Below are 19,488 nucleotides of genomic sequence, written 5' to 3' on the forward strand. Positions count from 1 at the left end.
TGGTGGAGAGGTGGGCAGGTAGGGAGGATAGAAGGTAGGACAAATATAAGAGAATAGCAGCAAACAAGAGATGATTCAGCCGAGCAAGGATATAATTGTTTCACTGTGTTGTAGCACTTTTATAATCTAGATATCACTTGCCTCAGTCTCCCAAAGACTCCGGTTGGGCGGCATTCTCTTTACAGACTGAAGAAGTCAATGCACAGAGAGGTTGTCACTTGCTCACCATGCCTGTTCCACAAGGGCTGTAAGTATAAAGAGAGTGCACGTGACTTCACAGAGGTACGAACCTGGAGCTGGGTTGTGGAAAGTAGAAATGTTTTGAAGTGGGAGGATTGGAAGGGGGATACTTCAACATCATTGATTTTCAACTTTCTGCCACACCTGATGGATACTATCCACCGTAATGACATACCCAAGAGGCACACCAGATTTGTATGTAATCCCCACCCTTCCCCCCAGGAAGACAAAGAAAGCACTTCATTAATTCATAACTGTCGCAAGTCTTACCACTCAGGATGTGTGTGTGTGTGTGTGTGTGTGTGTGTGTGTGTGTGTGTGTGTGTGTATGCCTATTTAATCACTCACAATATGTGTATGCCCACATGCACATGTGTTTTGGGGGGTACCATGGCATAGATAAGGGAATGCAGGTTATTCTCAAATTCTACCCCCTCTCTCTAGCTCCACCTTTTCTCTCCTGTTCAAGGAAGCACAGCAAAACCCATGTGAAAGTACTCAACCTTCTTGTGACAACTCACACCTGATCATGCCTTTGCCAGAGAGTTGCAACTTCTGGGCTGAATCTCCTGTTCTTTTTTTTTTTTAACTTTTTTTTTTAAAGTAATCTCTACACCCAACGTGGGGCTCAAACTCACAACTCCAAGATCCAGAGTCACATGCTCTACCGACTGAGCCAGCCAGACACCCCTGAATCCTCTGTTCTATGCAAAGCAGACAAAAGAAGCCACACACAGATGCTAGTTGAAATGGTACCTCTATGGGGACAACTCTAGGGGGAGCCAACCACTCACATTTCATTTTATGAAACTGGCGATCCTTGGAGTTATTTGACACAGCAGCAAAGGTGATGGGTGCTGTTGGAGACAGCATATATAGGGCATGGGTCTAAATCTCAGAAGCCCTCAAAGGCAGGGAGAGGAGTTGACACTGAACCTCATGCTGAGTACAAGGGTGGGTTTTGCACTCAGGCAAACCGGGCTTGAATCCCCCTTGTTTCCATGTGCCCTTGACAACTTACCCTCTCAGTCTTCCAGCTTTTTCATCTCTAAAATGGGTGGTAGTGAGGATGGACCGAAAATGTATATTGATTTGTAGACGGTTTAAGATAGCACCCAGCACATGGCAAAAACAGACACCTGGACAAACTGATAAATGAACATTGTGGCTGTATAAAGTCACAGTTCGCATGCTCTAAGGATAAATTACCTTTCCAAATGAGCCACACATTGAACTATGCCTAAAAGGCAGGCACCTTTTGAATAATCGGGGAGTCCTAACATTCCTGTTAGCCTGGCTAACAATAGGCCTTTCACACGTTCCTGTTCCACTCAGTTTTAAATGAGAGCGCACTGTGCATTTTGACAACTATGCTTTATGGGCCTATTCTGGGGCAGGCGCTTTGCTGGGCTCTGTACATTATTTTACTTTGTTTGATCAGCAAAGGCCTTGGGCTCCGGGCAATGTGATGGAAAACCTGAATTACAAAGCCGTGATTTAGATGTCCCGTTTCCTGGAAGAATTAGCGAGTCAGTTCTGCTCTAAACCTTAGTTTCACCTCTAAAATCCAGAGGCTGATGGATATAAAAAATGAGAAGCCAGCAGGGGCAGTTTGTGATGGGTCTTACCCAAATGCAGTGGGAAAGCACCTTGCACTTTGTAGAGTTTGAAGCAAGAATGTTTATGTAATCAGAAATATGTTTTAAAACGATCTCTTGGCTACTTATAGGAAAGCATTCTATAAGATGGCTGTGTAAAGCTCTCAGCACTGAAAATACTTCCAAATCTTGTATCCCCAGCCCAGACCTACACTCTAAAACAACTGTCTACTTCACACACCCTATTAGTGTTAAAAAGGCCTGACTTAATATGAGCAAAGGAGATTTTGAATATTCATCCAGCCCCATTTCAGAAAATAGTGTCTCTATCTACCCACTGGCTCAAGTTAAAAAAACTTAGGTGCCATCCTATGTCCCCCTTTCCTTCATCACGCACATGCAATCCATCACCAAATGCTGCTGGCTCTCCAAATGAAGAAGGTCTCCACCACCTCTATCCCCGTGTGGCGCCACAACCATCCTCTGCAGACTTAACTGGCCTTCATCTCCCGATCCATTGGCCATGGATTTATCTTTAAAAATTCAAGTCTGACTATGTCCCTTTAAAATGCCTTGTCTTCCCTTTGCTCTTCGGTGTAAATTTCTTACTGTGGGGCCCTGCATGATGGGCTCCTATCTTTCATCTACCCTTTGCTCACCAGGCCCAGCCACGCGGACATCATTTCTTTTCCAGTCTTTGGGCCTTTGTGTCCCTGTGCCCTCTGCTGGGAACACCCGCTCCTAGCTCTTGGAATGGCAGTAACTTCTCATTCTTTGGTTCCAAGAAGAAATCCTTGCTTGGGGCGCCTGGGTGGTTCAGTCGTTAAGTGTCTGCCTTCGGCTCAGGGCGTGATCCCGGGGTCCTGGGATCGAGCCCCACATCAGGCTCCTCCGCTGGGAGCCTGCTTCTTCCTCTCCCACTCCCCCTGCTTGTGTTCCCTCTCTCGCTGGTTGTCTCTGTGTCAAATAAATAAATAAAATCTTAAAAAAGAAAAGAAAAGAAAAAAAAGAAAAGAAATCCTTGCTTGCTGTGATGACAGTGGCCTCCCCTGGTCGTCATCCTTTTACTTTCTTCCGATATGCTTATCATAATCTATTATTTTGACTACTGGTTGTAGCAGGTAGACCATAAGGTGGAGTCCATGATCCCGACCTCTGATACACCTGACTTTGTGTGATTCCCCTCTCCAGCGTGGTTGGGACCCGTCGTTGCTTCTAACCCACAGAATACGGTAAGAGTGACAAGATACATGTGTTTACACATACCTTATTACACTACATTAAGAAAGTAATGCCGGTCTTGCTAAGAGAATCTCTCTCTTGGTGGCTTCAAAGATGCAAGCTGCCACGTGTGTGGTGCCACAGAGCCTGCGAGGAACTGGATGCTTCCTACCACCATGTGGGCTTGGACGTGGATCCATCCCCCATTGAGCCTCAAATCAGAGCCCCCCCTGGTAGGTAACACTGCGCTTGTAGTCTTGCAAAGGAGCCAGCTGAGCCAGGACTCCTAACACACTGAAAATGTGAGATAACACATGTTCTTTTAAGTCTATAGTTTGTGGTAAACTGTTATACAGCAACAGTTAATACACTTGTTAAGCGACTCTTGGGTTAGAAGGTAAACTTCTGGAGGCCAGGGACTTTTTCATTCATTACTACCAGCTGGGTAGATAGCATAGACATGAGAGCAGACATTTGCATGAAGAAAAGAAACATTTAATAAACACCAACTATTAATACTCCATGTGCTGTCAGGAATAGACAGTTCTTTTTCTCTAAGAGGTAAAGGCACCTTTGGGGACAGGTGTGGCTGTGATAGGGTTCAGAAGTTTCCGGATTAAGGCTTTTATGTCCTACTATTCCAAGTAACAGGCTTTCTATTCCGTCTGCCCAGCGAGTATTTCCTCTCCGTCTCATAGTCCTCTGGGAGTCTGCACCCCGACCCTATGTGAAACCGGTGGGGCTGACGTAAACCATCCCTGGTTCTGGTGGAAACCCTATGGCCCGGCCCAGCCCCATCAGCCTAGTCTGCCCTCCTGGCCACTGTGATTGGTTCAGGATTGCTCACATCACCCAAGTCTGTCCAATCAGAGCCAAACGCAGGGCTTCTGCACACGCTGTTGGACAAGAGCAGCTTCCTCACTGGTGCGGGTGCGAAGCGCTAACGGTGAGGCTGTCGTAAAGCCAGAGCTGCTGGGACCTCCCGTACGCACAGCCTGACAGGAAAAGCAGCTCACACGAGGAAAGCAATGCTGAGGGATAAAGGGACAGAGATGCCTCGAGATGCCACCTGAGCCCCTGGATCCAGCAGTGCCTGAAAATCTATCTCCTGGCCTTTTAGCCCTTCTGTCCTACCCCCACACCCTTTAACGCCACTTTGGGTGGAGTGTCTATCACGAGCCCTGTTACCTGGGATCTGCCATGAAATCAACGGAGAAGGAATAAGGGGGTCTGATGTCTGGGGGGTGAAATAAAGAGTAAAGAAAAAAAACCTCATCTAAATAAATATTTAATAAAATGCCCCAGCAGACCACTGAAGGAGAAATCCCACAGGACTTTAAAAGCTTGTTTAGGCCTTTAGCATTTTCATAGGACTTTTTACAGAAATGGCTTAACAAGCCAAGTTCTTTAAAACAATACAAAAGTATCAAGTACAAATATTTTAAAGAGTAACGGCACTTAACAGTACTCAACACGTAAACTCTATCTTTAGACTTTTTCAAAAGTGCCCTTGGCCATAAAGTTAACCTTGGACTCTATTTTCCAACTTTGTCCGAGAGGCCATTATTGCCAAATGTTGCTGGTTTTTCTGATAAAAAGCTAATAAGGCAGAAGAGCTTGCTCTGTTTTTCTCTTTCCCCACGTTGTGTCAAATAAGTGAATATATAAACAACTTCTCTCATTTCTGAAAGAAGGAAAAAAATAACAGAAAAAAAAAAAATCCACAGTTGCCCCAAACTGGGCCCTTGGACACAAGATCTGCGTCTTTGGGGTCAAGCTGCCAGGCTCTAGAGGCTCAGGACTGGGCCAAGGTCAAGTCTGCACATTGGGGAGGAAGGGTGAAAGGCAAGGAAGTGCTGAGCTGCTACAGTTCTCTGCTAATTCTCATGTGAGGGTAGGTCAGCCAACAGAACCACAGGACTCATGCAAGAGCAACAAGATCCCCAGATTGGCCCTTGTGGGATCCTACAAATAAATGAAAAAGCTAGAGGACACTTCCAAGGAGTGTTTGACCACCCAGCCCCGTTCTGAGTCATAATCCCAAGGGCTGAGTATGATCCACAGCCTTGGAGAAGTGCTTGGAAAAAGCTCTGGCTCCGCTGGGCCGGTCATTCCTGGTGGAGCCCCTCTAAGTCTGCAGACTTCATAGCCAGCTGACAGTCACCGCTGGAGTTTTGTTGTGTCAAAGGTCTGTTTGGTAACAAGAGGAAATGGTTAGCTCTAGGGCCTCTTTAAAGAGCTTTAATGTTGAGAGTGCACAAAGCTGAATATATGACATTCTTTGTTGGTTTATTTTTAGCTGATTCTTGCAGACACACCAGATTAAGGCTATACCTATTTTATAGATGAGAAAGCTGAGGGCACAAGAGGTTAAAATGACTGAGTTAGGGGTCGGGATTATGGCCCCTTCCTGCTATTCTAATTTGGGTACTGCAAATGAGCAGTGCATGAAGTTACAAAAACATGCACGATAAAAGATCTAAAAAACAAGACAGACCAGGGGATTTTAATACAACGAAGTACGAAAAGTGACATTTCAATTAACCTTTAAGAAACTACAACTTACTGAGTTTTGGCGTACTATCAAAGAAGAACATCCATAGTTAACTGAAAAAGCTTGTCCTCCCTTTGCCAGCCACACATTTGCCAGTCTGGGTCTTCAAAACCCATCTGACGTCTATTAAGGCAGACATTAAAGATTATTTGTGAAATGCAGGGGCTCCTGAGTGGCTCAGTCGGTTAAGCATCTGCCTTCGGCTCAGGTCATGACCCCAGGGTCCTGGGATTGAGCCCTGAGTCTGGAATCCCTGCTCAGCGGGGAGCCTACTTCTCCCTCTCCTTCTGTCCCTCCAGCCCCCCTGGGCTTGTACACACTCTCTTTCTCTTTCTCTCTCTCTCTCAAATAAATGAATAAAATCTTAAAAAAAAAAGATATTTGTGAAATGTAAAACAATGCTACTCACTCATTTCCTTTTGTATTGGAAAATATAGTTACTTTTCATAAAGATGTTATTTATATCAACAGGTAATACTGTCCCCTTTAAATGAGTAGTTTTTAAATTTGTTGTTAATTTTTACTACAGTTATTATTGATACATTTAAACCACATGAACAAAACCTTGGGAAGACTCAGTAATTTTAAGAAGACACAATGTGTCCAGAGAACAAAAAACTTGAGAACACTGCCCTAGTGAAAACAATGGGTCCAGGTGCTTCGGTTGGGAGGAGGAGGGGAGTATAAGGAGATCAAGGACAAATCTTGGAAATCTTTTTAATCTCTTCATTGACAAACAGGTGGCATTCAGGTTGTGTAACTCCTTGTGGTATAGCAGAGTAGGGTTCAGAGGCAGGGAGAGATTTTGGCTCAGAAGCATCAGCTGCAATAAGCCAAATTTAAGCCAGTATTTCTCCTTTTAACTCCTTTGAGACTAATAGTGATCAAAACAATTTATAAGAATCTGGATGTAACTCCAGGGATATAAGCCAGGCGATCCTGTGACAACCAGCCCTGAGCTATTTTAAATTATACCCACTTCACATTTTATTTTCTAACATGAGTAACAATTGGATAACATTTTGGTAAGAAGTTCAAGGGCTACTCTATAGAAAAACAAAATTCAGGATATTGGTTCTTTTAGAGCAAGGGTTGGCAAATTCCTTGGGCCAAATCTCACTGGCTACCTCCTTTTGTAAATAAAGTTTTATTGGAACACAGCAATGCTCACTTGTTTTCTTATTGACTATGTTGCTTTTTGGCTGTAGCAGCAGAGTTGAGGAATTACAATATGGACCACATGGCCCGCAAAACCTAAAATACTTATCATCTGGCCCCTTACAGAAATTGTCTGCTGACTCCTGTTTTGGAGTCACTTGGAATCTTCATTAAGAGGCTTTGGAGTTAACTGACCAGCATTGAAGACCCTTCTCTGCCACACTTTGCTTTGGGACTTGGCTTCATTTCCCTTATCATAGAACGGAGCTAGTACCTGCCTCATGGAGCTAGTGAGGATTACATGCACTAAGGCCTGGAAAGTGCATAACAGAGTTCCTGGCACAGAGCAAGTACTTGATGGGTATTAGCCACTATCATCAATTATGCAAGAGCCTGAAGGAAGTGCAATGGAGTCACATCCTACTTGAGTTTACAATGCACAAAGAGAAAAAGATAAAAATCAAGCATTACAATAAAACCATCTCAGAAAACCCCTTAGGAGGGTGGCCCATTATAGACAAACATACTGTCTCACAGTAATTCCAACACAGCTGGTTTTCCCTCCAGCATTTACATACATCACTGTTCCTTCAGTTCAGGCTCCAGATGAAGTGTAGCTGGCATTTAGGAGCCGTTAAGTGTAGGAACAAAATCCATACCAACACAAGATCACACTCAGTGTGGTGAGACACTCACATTCTGAAGAGCAAAGAGGACGAAGACAGACATTGGGAGTAAGAGATTCATGGCCCCCTGTATCATCCTGAGATACGAGCATGGTGAGTGGAATGGTGGCTCATTATTCTCATTCCCCCCCCTCCAAAAACACCTTATTTGGAAGTTTTATAAATTTAACGGCATCTTTTAAAAGGAATCAATAACAATTACTTCACTGAGTTGCCATGACAACAAAATGAGTAATTGTGTGTGACGGATGATGACAGCAATGTTTTTGTATGAAACTCCATTGCCAATTCTCACTCCATGTCTGATGTCTATGGGAAACTATACAGAACACCGACCCGACCTCTCACAATTTTACTTGTAGACATCCAACTAGGGTTAGGGTAGTATTTGTGAAAATCCCCCAAATGGTAACGATCAAACTGCTGCATTAACAAGTATTTACCTGGGAGGAAACCAGTAGTTGACAAGGCTGGAGACCAAGATGTAGGACACTAGGATTGTCCCCGACATGGCTAGTGATACGAAGCTCAAGCCACAGAGGACACAAAGCAGTAAGAGGCCGCCCACAGAGATGACCAGTCCTGGAAGGAGAGCATAGTTAGGAGAAGCGTTCAGCTAAAACAAAGTGAAAGCCCCAGGCCACTGTGTTCGACAGTTCACTCAGACTTTTTAAGTGAGGAGGTCTCCCATAAAAACCCAGATTTCCAGCATCACTTAAAAAGGAGGTAATCTAACCACCTGAGTGGGCCTCAGTGCAAGGCAAACATCCTTATCCTTGCCTTGGCAGCGGTCAAACAGCTCAGAACTCCAACCTCATGGCTACAGTGATACAATTTCAGGGATGGACCCTGCAAAGGAAGGACATCAGAGAATACAAATGGATGTGCTGCTTTTGGACAAAGATTTACAAAATCCTGGATCTGTGTTTTTCTGAGCGTGGCCGACAACCACTGTATCAGAACTGGATGCCTCAGGAAGGCATGTGATAAATTCTGATTTCTGGACCCTATTCCGAACTACTAAATACCAATCTCTGGATGAGGCCGGGAAGTCTGCATTTTCAAAAGATAAGACTTACGCACACTCAAATTCCAGACTACTGTTCTAAAGGCTTTATATGTGCTATTCCTATTTAAAAGTCTTCTCTTCCACAAAGGAAACAAAAGTTGTTCCATGTCTTTAAATCCTGTCTTCTGTAAAGCTTTGCATGACACCACCAAAAATAGCTCCCTTCTCCTAAATTTACTTTTGCTACAGTGCTCATTCGCTCCTCCACCCATTCACTCATCCGTCCATCTATCCATCAGTATTTACTCAGCAGCTACTCTGCCAGGCTGTATTTTGCTCATCCATCCACGATGCCCACCTTCTCCTTCAGGGGTAAACTGCCTTACCCACAGTCTCTGGGGCAGGGAAACAACCTGGGTGCTCTTAGCTCTGGGAAGCCCTAGGATAAACCAGTGACCCAATGGCAACCAGCTGTATGGCCAGCATCTTGTGGTTTGTGATCTGATACAAAAAGGCAAACTGAGCCAATCAGATCTGCCTTCTCAGTACTTTTACCTTAGCAACAAAGGGAGAAGGTGACAGTTGGCAGTGTGACTTCAGGAGGAAAGGTGGAGAAGGGGGAATATTACTGCCTAGCAAGACACCTGGCATGTAACAGGTGTTCAATAATGAGGTGTGGAATAACTGGACTCTGTTACCATTCTTGCGGAGCCTTCTGTGCCAGGGGCTCTGCTAAGTATTTTATGGGACTCTTAATTTCAATCCCTACAACAACCCTTTGAGACAGTATTATCATTTCCCCAGTTTACATATAAGGCATTTGAGGTTCAGAGAGTGTAAATAACTTGTCCTAAATCGCACTGGTGGAGGTAAGATTCTAATGTGGACTCCAAAGTCCATCTTTTAACGACTCTGACAATCCGCCTTGGTCACTGTGATCTTTTCCAGAACAGGAACATTTGATAAGAGTGGCAGGTACCCAATAAATACTGTGCCCCCAACTGAATCATTTTCTGAGGGGGTGAACAGATGAGCAGGATACCTTCCAGTAAAATGACTCCCACCAAAGCCGCCAGGGAGGTAAGCACCACGATGAGCAGGAAGAACCCAACAGGAACGGCTGACATAGCAATAAACAGCAGCACGGTGAGGGCCACGAAAGGGTGCCTGTCCAGGTACCGACCCACCGGGGACTTCATAAAGGCAACCACCTGCGGGCAAAGAAGAAAGAGCCGGGACTGAAGGCCATGTCTGAACCCCAGGTTGACGGATCCATTGGAGCTGCAGGAAGTATACCCAGAGGCTGTAAAGTTGGATGGCTCATAAGTAACATAACAAGTCAACATGAACAATTCTCCCAAGACATGAGTTACCGTGGCAACAACTTAAGGCAGCTGTAGACAGACAGCAAGTTTAAGGGTCCCACCCAACCTCAAGTCTTGTGAAAGGAGGAAAGTCCTGGTCATGGCTCCACCACTTCACACACACCCTCTCAAGAGACCCTCAGCATGCGTGCACATGGATGTCATGTCCACACAATTGATCTCCTACTTCACAGTTGAGGCTTCATAGTCGAGGCCACCGAGGCACAGAGAGGTTAAGTCCTAGCTACGTGGCATCACCTGGGAGCTTGTTAGAAACGCAACATCTCAAGCCCTGCCTCAGACCTGCTAAATGAAAGTCTGAGAAGCAATGGGACTTGCCTAGAGTCACACAGTTTCCAAGTGGCAAAATCTAGGCACTCAAAGCTGAATCTTTTCACTCGAAATGTCAAACGCTTGCAATGGCTGCCATCTTATTAGGGAAAAAATACTTTCACGTCATCAATGTGGATACCACAGTCAGGCCACAGCCTGATGATTACTGCAAGCTTATGCTGTGTTAATGAACAAGCTATCTTCCTTCACCAGGCAAGAGAGTTTCTGGATCTGGCTCAACATAGGAGGGCTGCTTTAATGCAGAGCTGGCCCTAGAAAATCCAGAAGGATGGGCCTCCCCCCCAACCCCCGTCTTCTTAAGCCCTATTCTGTCTCTCTCCTCATTACTGACATGTTAGTTCCTGTTCTCTTAAAAGTTTCCATCTTTCCAGAACTCTTCTCCATCAAAACCTTCCCAGGTCTCATTCCTTAAGGCCTTACAGGCCAGCAGTTGAAATGAAGAGGAAATTCAGGCGATCATGGGTACCACTACCCAAAACACATGCGCCTCCTAGTGACTCCAATGGTGGGAATCTGGGGGTCAGCTGGAAGACAGGAGGGCTTTGTAGTTCAGGTTGATGGTGATCAAAGTGCAGGGCTCATGCTGCTTAGCTAGAAAAGGCTGTTGTTCCAAGAAGCCACGGCCATTGGTCTTGGGGCTTAGCATTGCCTCATTAGGAGAATCTCCAGGCATGACAAATTTCACTTCCACTCAGGCCACAAAAAAAAACGGCACAATGCCCACTGACTATACTGCCTCTAGCTACTCCGAGTTGAGAAACCCTACCAGACTTGGCTATTCAACTTCTCTAGCCAGAGGTGACTATACTGGGAATGCCTGGTTCAGATAATCAGAACCCAATGAGACTCTCTTGTTAAGGCAGCTGAAGAGAGGAGGCGTCAAGGGAGTGGGGCTGGTCCCTGGAGCTGTCTTAAGTCTTGATTGCTTTCCGGCTCTAGTCCACATATATTCTTAGTAAAACCACCCAGGCATCCTCTGACAGACTGAACTGTTCTCTCTGATCCTTATTATCAAGAGATCCAGTAACCACAGTGGGGAGCAGATAAAGCTGGAACACTAGAAGGCCAGGCTTATGAGTTTACACCCAGACCACCCAGCACAACAGCCATGTGTGTCCACTGCACGCCTGGTCTTCTTCCAGACCCTAAGGAATCTATTTTTCTCTTAGCCTCTTCTGAGTCGGGGCCCTACAACCAAAAAATAGAAAGTCATTCAGACATGCAGAGAGACCATTTAAGATGCAGTTAAGTGCAGAAATCGTCTTCCCTCAGGAAGGATGGCCTGCTCAGGCCAGCATCTATCACAGAAGAGGACCACACCTAGTAATGGAGAACACTCATTAAACACTCAGGAGCCAAGCACTGTTTTAAGTACTTTCAATGTATTTCCTCATTTATTTCTCCCTTCAATGCCCAGAAGCAGGTAATGAGGAACATTATTTAAATCCAGGGAATTAGAACATAGCAATTAACTTCTCATTCTCATGGCAACAGAGAGGGACACAATGGGAGGATGGAAAGTGAGACAGCTTATTACACAGTAACATGAACTGCAATTTTCCATCCCTATCCTGGAAGCAGACACAGGTCATCCAATCTGGATTTTACAGGCATGGTACTGTGCTGAAGAACTCAGGAATGCCAGGCTGGGAGAGACTAGCACCATTATATGCCAGGCTCTGTGCTTCAGCCTTGTCGAACAGCTTCTGAGATTATCCTCACAACAAACCAGTGAGCCTGGCATTGCTTATTTTAGAGAAGAGGCGATGGAGATTCAGTGGCCTAAGCAACTCACCCAAGGTCAAAGGCAATTTATTTTAAAATTCACACGAGTATGGAAAGTTCTAAAGTAGGGGTAATGAGGCCAGTATTGAAGGACATGGAGGCTCCATCTGGAACCATTCAGGAGACAGGCCAATTCCCTGGTGTCAGAATGCAAAAGACAGTCAGTGTCCATTGTCCCTTGCTACCCATAGGAGAAGGATGAAAGTGTCAGGATTATTTAAAACCACTGGTAAGGGTGCCTGGGTGGCTCCGTTGGTTAAGCTCCTGCCTTCGGCTCAGGACATGATCTCAGGGTCCTGGGATCGAGTCTCACATAGGGCTCTCTGCTTGGAGGAGTCTGCTTCTCCCACTCACTCTGCCTCTGCGCTCTCCCTCTCTCTCTTCTCAAAAAAATAAATAAAATCTTAGAAACAAAACAAAAACCACTGGTAATGACAAGTCCAAGGTTAACAGTTTCTCCCAGACCACAGACCCTGGGTGCCCTCTGGCATGTGATTCAGGGTTGGCACAAAGATGCCAGAGACATAGTTCAAAAACATCCCTTGTGGAAGGAATAGACCAGCATGGGAGCAAAACTAGTCATAGGTAATCAGGAGGCATCTGCCCATCCCATGTTCCTTCTGTCTTCTCTCCACTTTGAACCCTGCTCCCTCCCACAGCAGGGGTAGGCTCCTGAAGCCATGTTTCTGTCCATGAAATGAAAAGTCCCAGCCCAGCTGACACCTTTCTGGCCACAGGTAACTTGGTTAAGCCCAGATTCTTGACCCTAGGAATTAGGCATTCCCAGAGCAAGCCCCTTAATGGGCTTCAGCTGGGAGCTGAGGGAGACATAGGATGTTGAAGGTGCCAGCCTGGGCTGTCACGATGGCCCATGTGAAGGGAAGAGCAAGAAAGCCAAGCTGTAGAGAGAGAAGAATGAAGCTGTTGCACAAGGAAAAGTTACAACCAGAAACAACATGGCCCAAGAGAGGGTGCTGAGAGTTACCTCTGACCCCAGTGACCTGCCAGATCCTGATTTACTTCCTGCCCTTGGTTTCTAAGATAGTCTCCCATTTCCCCAAAGTCCCAGCAGGTCTCACTATTCTACTGCTTAAGCTATTTCAAGTGGGTTTCTGACTCTCTCAGCCTATGTCAACGAGCACTTGACATTCCGGAGACTTCCTAGAAGAAATGATGGAGTTGTTTCACAAACACTCCATGTAGAAGCCCATCTGGTCTTTTCGGGAACTTAAAGGGCCTATTAAACTCTGAGGAAAGGTCAAAAATTATTTGGGGGAAAGAAATCATCCCAATATCCCAGAAACAAGGAGGTGCTTATGTAAATTATGGTTATGTCAACCTGATGGAAGTTTCTACTACCAAGCAACTGTTCTGAGGACCTAAGATTCAATATGGAAAAACACCAACATGCAATATCAAGCAAAAATAAAAATACAGGACTACATCTGCCACAATCACAACCACCACATATGAAAATTACATAATGAAGGGAGGCCTCATAATAATAATCACCGTCAACGGATCTGTTACTGATGGGTTTCCAGGTGACTTGCTTTCCTTTCTCCTCAACATTACTCTACCGAGTGAATACAACTCATATTATTTAATTCAATTAACATAATACAAAATTTTAAAAGAAACTGCTCTACCTTAGGACGACCCAAAGAACATCAGCGCTTAGCCAGCTGATAATCTGTCCCATCACTCTGGGAGTCAGCTGATCTGGAAGTTATCCAGCCCAAATCTATTCCAGTGACCACGACTGAGGATGTACGATGATGAAGTAAAGAAATGCCAAGAAGCCGGAGTTCATATGCTTTGAAACGTCTACTTCAGAATGTAGATATGAATATTAAATAAGACGTGTCCAGTGCCTAACACAGCACTTGGCATATAGGAAGGGCTCAATCACGGTTCATCAATTTACTGCCAAACCCTCTTACTTGCAGATTCTATATTTGCAAATTCACCTACTCACCAAAATTTATCTGTAACCCCAAAATCAATATTTGTGGTGCTTTCGAGAACATGTACAGAGCATGGGAAAATTTAAGTCACCTGACACGCATGTTCCCAGCTGAGGTCAAACTAGGCAGTGCTCATATTTCAGCTTATATTTTTTTTTAAAGATTTATTTATTTATTTGACAGAGAGAGACAGCCAGCGAGAGAGGGAACACAAGCAGGAGGAGTAGGAGAGGAAGAAGCAGGCTCCCAGCTGAGGAGCCTGATGTGGGACACGATCCCAGAACGCTGGGATCACGCCCTGAGCCGAAGGCAGAGGACTAACGACTGCGCTACCTAGGCGCCCCAAAGCTTTTTAAACAGCTGTCCTTTCCAAGGCATATTTAGTACCACCTTTTCTCACAGCTTGTGTTTTTTGTTGGTAATTTCACCATTTAAAATGGCAGAAAAACTGGCTGGTGTTCTTAAGGGTAAGAAGGGTGTGATTCGCCTTAAGAGAAAATAGGTGTGTTAGATAATCTTCATTCAGGAAGGAGCTATAGGGCTATTGGCCATGAGTTTAACATTAATGAATCAACAACATATACTAAATAAGTTGTCTTTAAACATAAATACACATACACCAGTTTATATATTTATCAGTTGATGAAAACGTTGTGACCAGAAATTTGCCAGAACCTAATCCTGTAGATCACCTAGGAGAAATTGTTCAGCAGTTGCTAATTCGTTGTTTGAGGTGACCTCAGAGAACACAAGGACACATATAGTGAGAACCAAATGCACAGGTAGATGAGGAGGACCTTTCTTACTAAGCTAACTTTTAGTAACAAGAGTCTCAGCCTGCTGACAAGCCGCTTGGCCAATTTAAAAATAGCTTGCTAAATCCACAAAGAGGGCCAGAGGCATTTGGGGATGAGTCCAGGGAAGATCTCTATAGAGTATATTGCTCCAGACTGCAAAGTGGTGTCTCTTCAAATAGACCCGAGGGGAACTGTGGTGTCCAATACAAAAAACAGATCACAAACCAGTTCATTTTGTTACAGACGCATATGTATTTTATGGGTATTTTGTATAGGAAAAAACATCTACAGGGAAATACAACAAAATGTTAATATTATCTCTGAGAGCTGCTATTCTTTTCCCCCCACAAAATGCTGAATGACATAAAAAAGCAAGCAAGAAAGATAAAAATTCAAGAAAGTAGAATATACTATCTCAAGCCCCATTGTCACTGAATGGCTACTAAACACCTGAAAAGTGGCTAATTCACATGGAAATGTGCCATTAAGTGTAAAATACACACTGGATTTTGAAGACTGACTACAAAAAAAGAATGCAGAACATCTCAATAATTTTCATTAATAACTTTTTGTAAGTTTACATATTGAAATGATACTTAGATATATTAGGCTAAATAAGATACATTATTAAAATTAACTTCACCTGCTTTTTACATTTTAAATGTGGCTACTAGGAAATTTTAAATTACGTATGTGGCTCATATCATACTTCTATTGGACTCTGGGTTTCTAGGGGAAAACTGGACTCAAATTTAGAGTAGGCTTTAGCCCCTCAGTCTCAGAGAACAGGGCAAAATTAACAACAAAACATGAAAGTATAGTATCTGTGGCACAGACTGAGACCCACCCTCTATATGCAACTAAAGAATTGCATTTACCCCAAGGTAAATGTGTTGTGTGTGTGACTTCCAGGAAGTCACCTTAAACTAGTGGTGGCTTAGGAGTCTTCCTCCCCTTCCCTCCTCCATCCTTATTGCCAGGAATGTGAATACAATGGCTGAGCTTCAGCAGCCATCTTGGACAATGAGTTTGAAGATCACAATTTAGACCCCTGGCAGGGGGGTGAATTAACAGAGATTCCTGACCTACCTCCAAATTTCTCCTACTTCAGAGAGGAGATAACCTTCTGTGGTGTTTAAGCTGCTGTTATTTTGGGATTTTCCATTATACAGCCTGATTGGAAACTGACCTTTGAGTTATTCTGGATGGACGCTACCAGCAAAGACAGCTTCTTCTGCAGCTCCTTCAAGTCCTTTGAGGTACTCGGGGGCTCCTCTTTTGCCATCCTGAAACTCACTCCAGTCTCTTCAGGGATTAAGTCTTCTACCAGTAAGCTGTCCAGGGCAGGGCGCAGTCGAATCTCTCATGTCACCCAGCCTCTTGCTGTCACTGGTGAAACAAAAAGTATCTTGAACCATTAGTCGTATTCACCCAGCTCGTTCAACAAAAGCTTCTACTATTCTCACACATTGATGGTAGGTGTGCAGGTGGAGGGTAGCTTGGCAATGTCTATCAATATCTATCAGAATTTCTAAGTGCACACACCTTCATCCAACAACTAATTTTCCAGGAATCTGAAGGAAATAATCAAGTAGGTATATCAAAACATACAAACGGATGTGCAGTGCAATTCTTCATATAGTATATAATAAACAGCAAAATATTGGAAAGAACCTAACTGTCCATCAGCAGGAAACTGGTTAAATAATGATAAATTCATGAAATGGAGTATCACATAGTTGTTAAAATTATAATGTGGACATCTAGTTAGTGACATGAACATACATCCATGATAAGTGAAAAAAACTGTAAGATATCCCATATGGTTACATAAATACATGTATTTTATGTTTATATTCCATAGTAAAATAACAGACCTAGAAAGATATAGATCATTTAATACCAAAATGTTAATGGTATTATCTCTGGGGACTTATGTTTATTTTTTTTAGCCTTACAAACTGCTGCAAAGAATATAGTAGAAAGCTGAATACACTATTTCAAGTCCCATTGCCTTTTTTCCCTCAGAAAGCCATTCTTAAACAGTGATGGTGGCCAATTTCTTTATTTACTACCCACACTAAACAGGTTGGCTTCCAACCACATAAATCATTCTCTATTTACTTTTAAGCCTCCTCTTAATGGGTGAGGTGTCTCAAGGGCAGACCAAGCCACAATTAATACTCTGTGACTCAACAGCCTTTAATTTTCAGGACTGTCCTAAGTTAACATCATTATAAAACCAATTTGTTCAATAAGATATCTATTTTTTAACCCTTGTTGGATTTTCATATAAACAAATATATTGTTCGTATTTTGTATTTCCCAGAACAACCATAGGATGGACACAATTTCTCCCTTACAAATGACCTCCTGACTACTGATAGTAAAAAAGCCTCAAAGATCCTGTCACAGTGGCCAAAATTAACTGAGTGATGCTGTCATCTGTTTACCATATCGACTATACCACATGGTAATTATACGAGTAAGGGGGTAGGAGTTACTTTACTGACACCTACAGGGTCTAGAATGCAGACTTAAAGTACATTTTCATCACCCCAGGTAGACAGCCTCTGCTACAACCCCGTTTGTCAAACAGGAACCCTTTGGACAGGAAAGGATTAACCCCTCCACAGCCATATTCTGTCTTTGAAGCTGCAACTGGCACAGATCTTGGATTTGGGAGGTTCCCAGGACGTGGCTCCCCTAATCACATCTCTGCAGCAGGCAGATACAAGCCCAGATCTCCTTACAGGTCTCCAGAGGCCTAGGGAACCCAAGAGCCACCCAGACCGGTTTGGGGAGTCCGATGGGAATGAACCTGGGTAGAAAGCCACGGGCCACAGCCATCAAATACATCCACCTGGCTACCAAGCCCCGGACCCTCTAGTCACTCACTCTACAGAGGCGTCTCCCCAGGAACTGAGAAGTCTCTGGAGGGAGGCGTCAACCCTTTAACCCCCCGCGCGGCCCACAAGTTCCCGCCTTCTCAGCTTCCTCCAGACTGACCCCAGAGATCACTGGCCAACCCGCCCCTCCTGGGGCTAACTGCCACCCTGAGCGTTCCTGCTGGAAGGGAGAGGGGGCGCACCTCCGGCTGGGGGAAAGGAATGCTGGGCGACTCGGGCCTACCCAGGCCGCCCCCTCCCCATCAGCTTCCAGTCTCTCGGCCTTCGAAGACGCGAGGGGAGCCTCCACACCCCTTCTAGGGATCCATGCGTAGAGAGGAAGTGGAAGGGAGGCAGGTGGAAAGGGGGTCTGCGCATGAGAGCGCACGGAGGCTGAGAAAGGGGCGTTCACGCGGGAGTGGAGTCATTAATTTGTGGAGAAGAGTCCACCTTTGTTACTTAGAGCGCCCCTCTCTGCAGTGACAGGGGAAGGGGGTGTCCCTCGGTAGAGAAGAGGGACCTGTGGGAAGGAGGGTACCCATTTTCATTAAACCTGGGGAGAGGGTTTGGATACTCCCCCGCCAGGTTTTCCAAGAAAGCGCAGGGTCTCGGGGGTGGGATGGGGCTGGCAACCCTTTTACCAAATCTAGCGGTGGGTGTGAGGGTGTGTGCGTGCGCTCCCAGCCGGTCTTGAGGGCTTGGGTTCCCTAGAACTTCCCTTTACACTAAACTGCGGACAGTGGGCCACAGCACAGGACACCCATTGCCCACTCAACCCGCGCCCCGGCGCCCCTCCATCTGCCCCTCCCTGCGAGGGGGTCTAGTCAGCCCGGGCATGCTGTACCCTAGCATCCAAGCTGCGAGCTCTCACCGGTCCTGGAGGCCGCGCTGACCAGGGTCTGCAGGCGGAGAGGAGAGAGGCGGGGGGAGGAGGAAGAGGGGAAGGGAGGAGAAGGGAGGAACTCTTGTGGGCAACGGCTGAAGTGCGAGCCTGTTTCCTGCCCCGCCCAGGCTGCCGCCTTCCTCCGCCCCCGCCCCGCCCCTTCCTCCGCCTTCCGCACCCCGCGTCTCCCACAGCTGCGCCGAGTGCCGCTCTCCCCGCCCACGGCTGGAGGGAGCCCGCGAAGGCGCACCGAGGCCTCTGGCCGCGCGCTCCCCAAAGCGCGCTCTCCCCCTCGGCATTTTGGAGCCACCCTGACAGGCCCCGAATAGTTTACAGATGAGGAAACTGAGGCCCGTCCTCCACTCTTGGCTTGAAGTGAGAGTGCCCAGGCCACCGCCGAGACAGGTGGGCTGGCCTTTGAGCACGGGTTTGCGCAGCGTCTTAGGGCGTCCCCTGCCTAAATACCTACACCTGAACCACCTCTTTTGGAAGCATTCCTGGAGCCCAGGAGACCCAAGGATGAGGTACGGCCCTGACCGGCAGGTTTTAGCCATTACTTCTCACGCAGATATCATGAACCAGCGAGATCCTTAAAGATGGGTTCGGTAATTTCCTCTATTTTTTATAATTGAAAAAGCCTCAAGTCCCTCAGTTCCACGTCAGAGCCGGACACATGTTCCCTGGCCCCAAATCCGGCCCATAGAATAGGGTTTCTCAATGACAGCGCTATGGACATTTTGGGCGGGAAAATTTTGTATTGAGGGGGGCTGCCCTATCTTTGTAGAATGTTTAGCACTGTCCCTGGCCTCGACCCACTAGATGCCAGTAGTCATCCCCTTCCTCCCAGTTGTGACAACCAAAAATGTCCCCAAGCATTGCCAAATGTCCTGTGAGGGGGCGCAATCTTCCCGTTAACCACTGCCTGGGTGGCGCTGTTGGTTAATCATCTGCCTTCAGCTCTGGTAGTGATCCCAGGATTCTGGG

General features: G+C 45.6%; 2 protein-coding genes across 5 annotated transcripts in view; both read right to left on the minus strand.

The window, feature by feature from the left end:
* ANKS4B (ankyrin repeat and sterile alpha motif domain containing 4B) overlaps positions 1 to 3,428 on the minus strand; it is a 44,324-nt gene extending 40,896 nt beyond the window's left edge. For 2 of the 3 annotated variants that reach the window (XM_087869921.1, XM_045776425.2), the window contains exons 1-3: positions 3,105 to 3,428; positions 2,498 to 2,795; positions 142 to 245 (exon numbers count right to left, since the gene is read on the minus strand). In XM_087869921.1, the coding sequence (XP_087726047.1) occupies positions 142 to 174 (33 nt within the window). In that variant the 5' untranslated portion in view covers positions 175 to 245; positions 2,498 to 2,795; positions 3,105 to 3,428. The remainder of the gene's footprint in view (positions 1 to 141; positions 246 to 2,497; positions 2,796 to 3,104) is intronic. The other variant, XM_087869925.1, reaches the window with a different exon arrangement.
* Positions 3,429 to 3,538: 110 nt separating this feature from the next.
* On the minus strand, positions 3,539 to 18,640 carry LDAF1 (lipid droplet assembly factor 1). Of its 2 annotated transcripts, none has more exons than XM_045776467.2 (5): positions 18,493 to 18,640; positions 15,923 to 16,122; positions 9,509 to 9,677; positions 7,901 to 8,039; positions 3,539 to 5,249 (listed from the first exon to the last, which is right to left on the minus strand). In XM_045776467.2, the coding sequence occupies exons 2-5, from the start codon at positions 16,016 to 16,018 to the stop codon at positions 5,168 to 5,170; spliced, it is 486 nt and encodes a 161-aa protein (XP_045632423.1). In that variant the 5' UTR covers positions 16,019 to 16,122; positions 18,493 to 18,640; the 3' UTR covers positions 3,539 to 5,167. The 2 variants fall into 2 exon arrangements, with proteins under 2 accessions (XP_045632423.1, XP_045632424.1); XM_045776468.2 differs by having other exon boundaries at positions 18,466 to 18,609.
* Positions 18,641 to 19,488: the final 848 nt, after the last annotated feature.

Source organism: Ursus americanus, chromosome 2, assembly GCF_024610735.1.
Source record: "Ursus americanus isolate L20-20 chromosome 2, mUrsAme1.1.p, whole genome shotgun sequence".
Lineage (NCBI taxonomy): Eukaryota > Metazoa > Chordata > Mammalia > Carnivora > Ursidae > Ursus > Ursus americanus.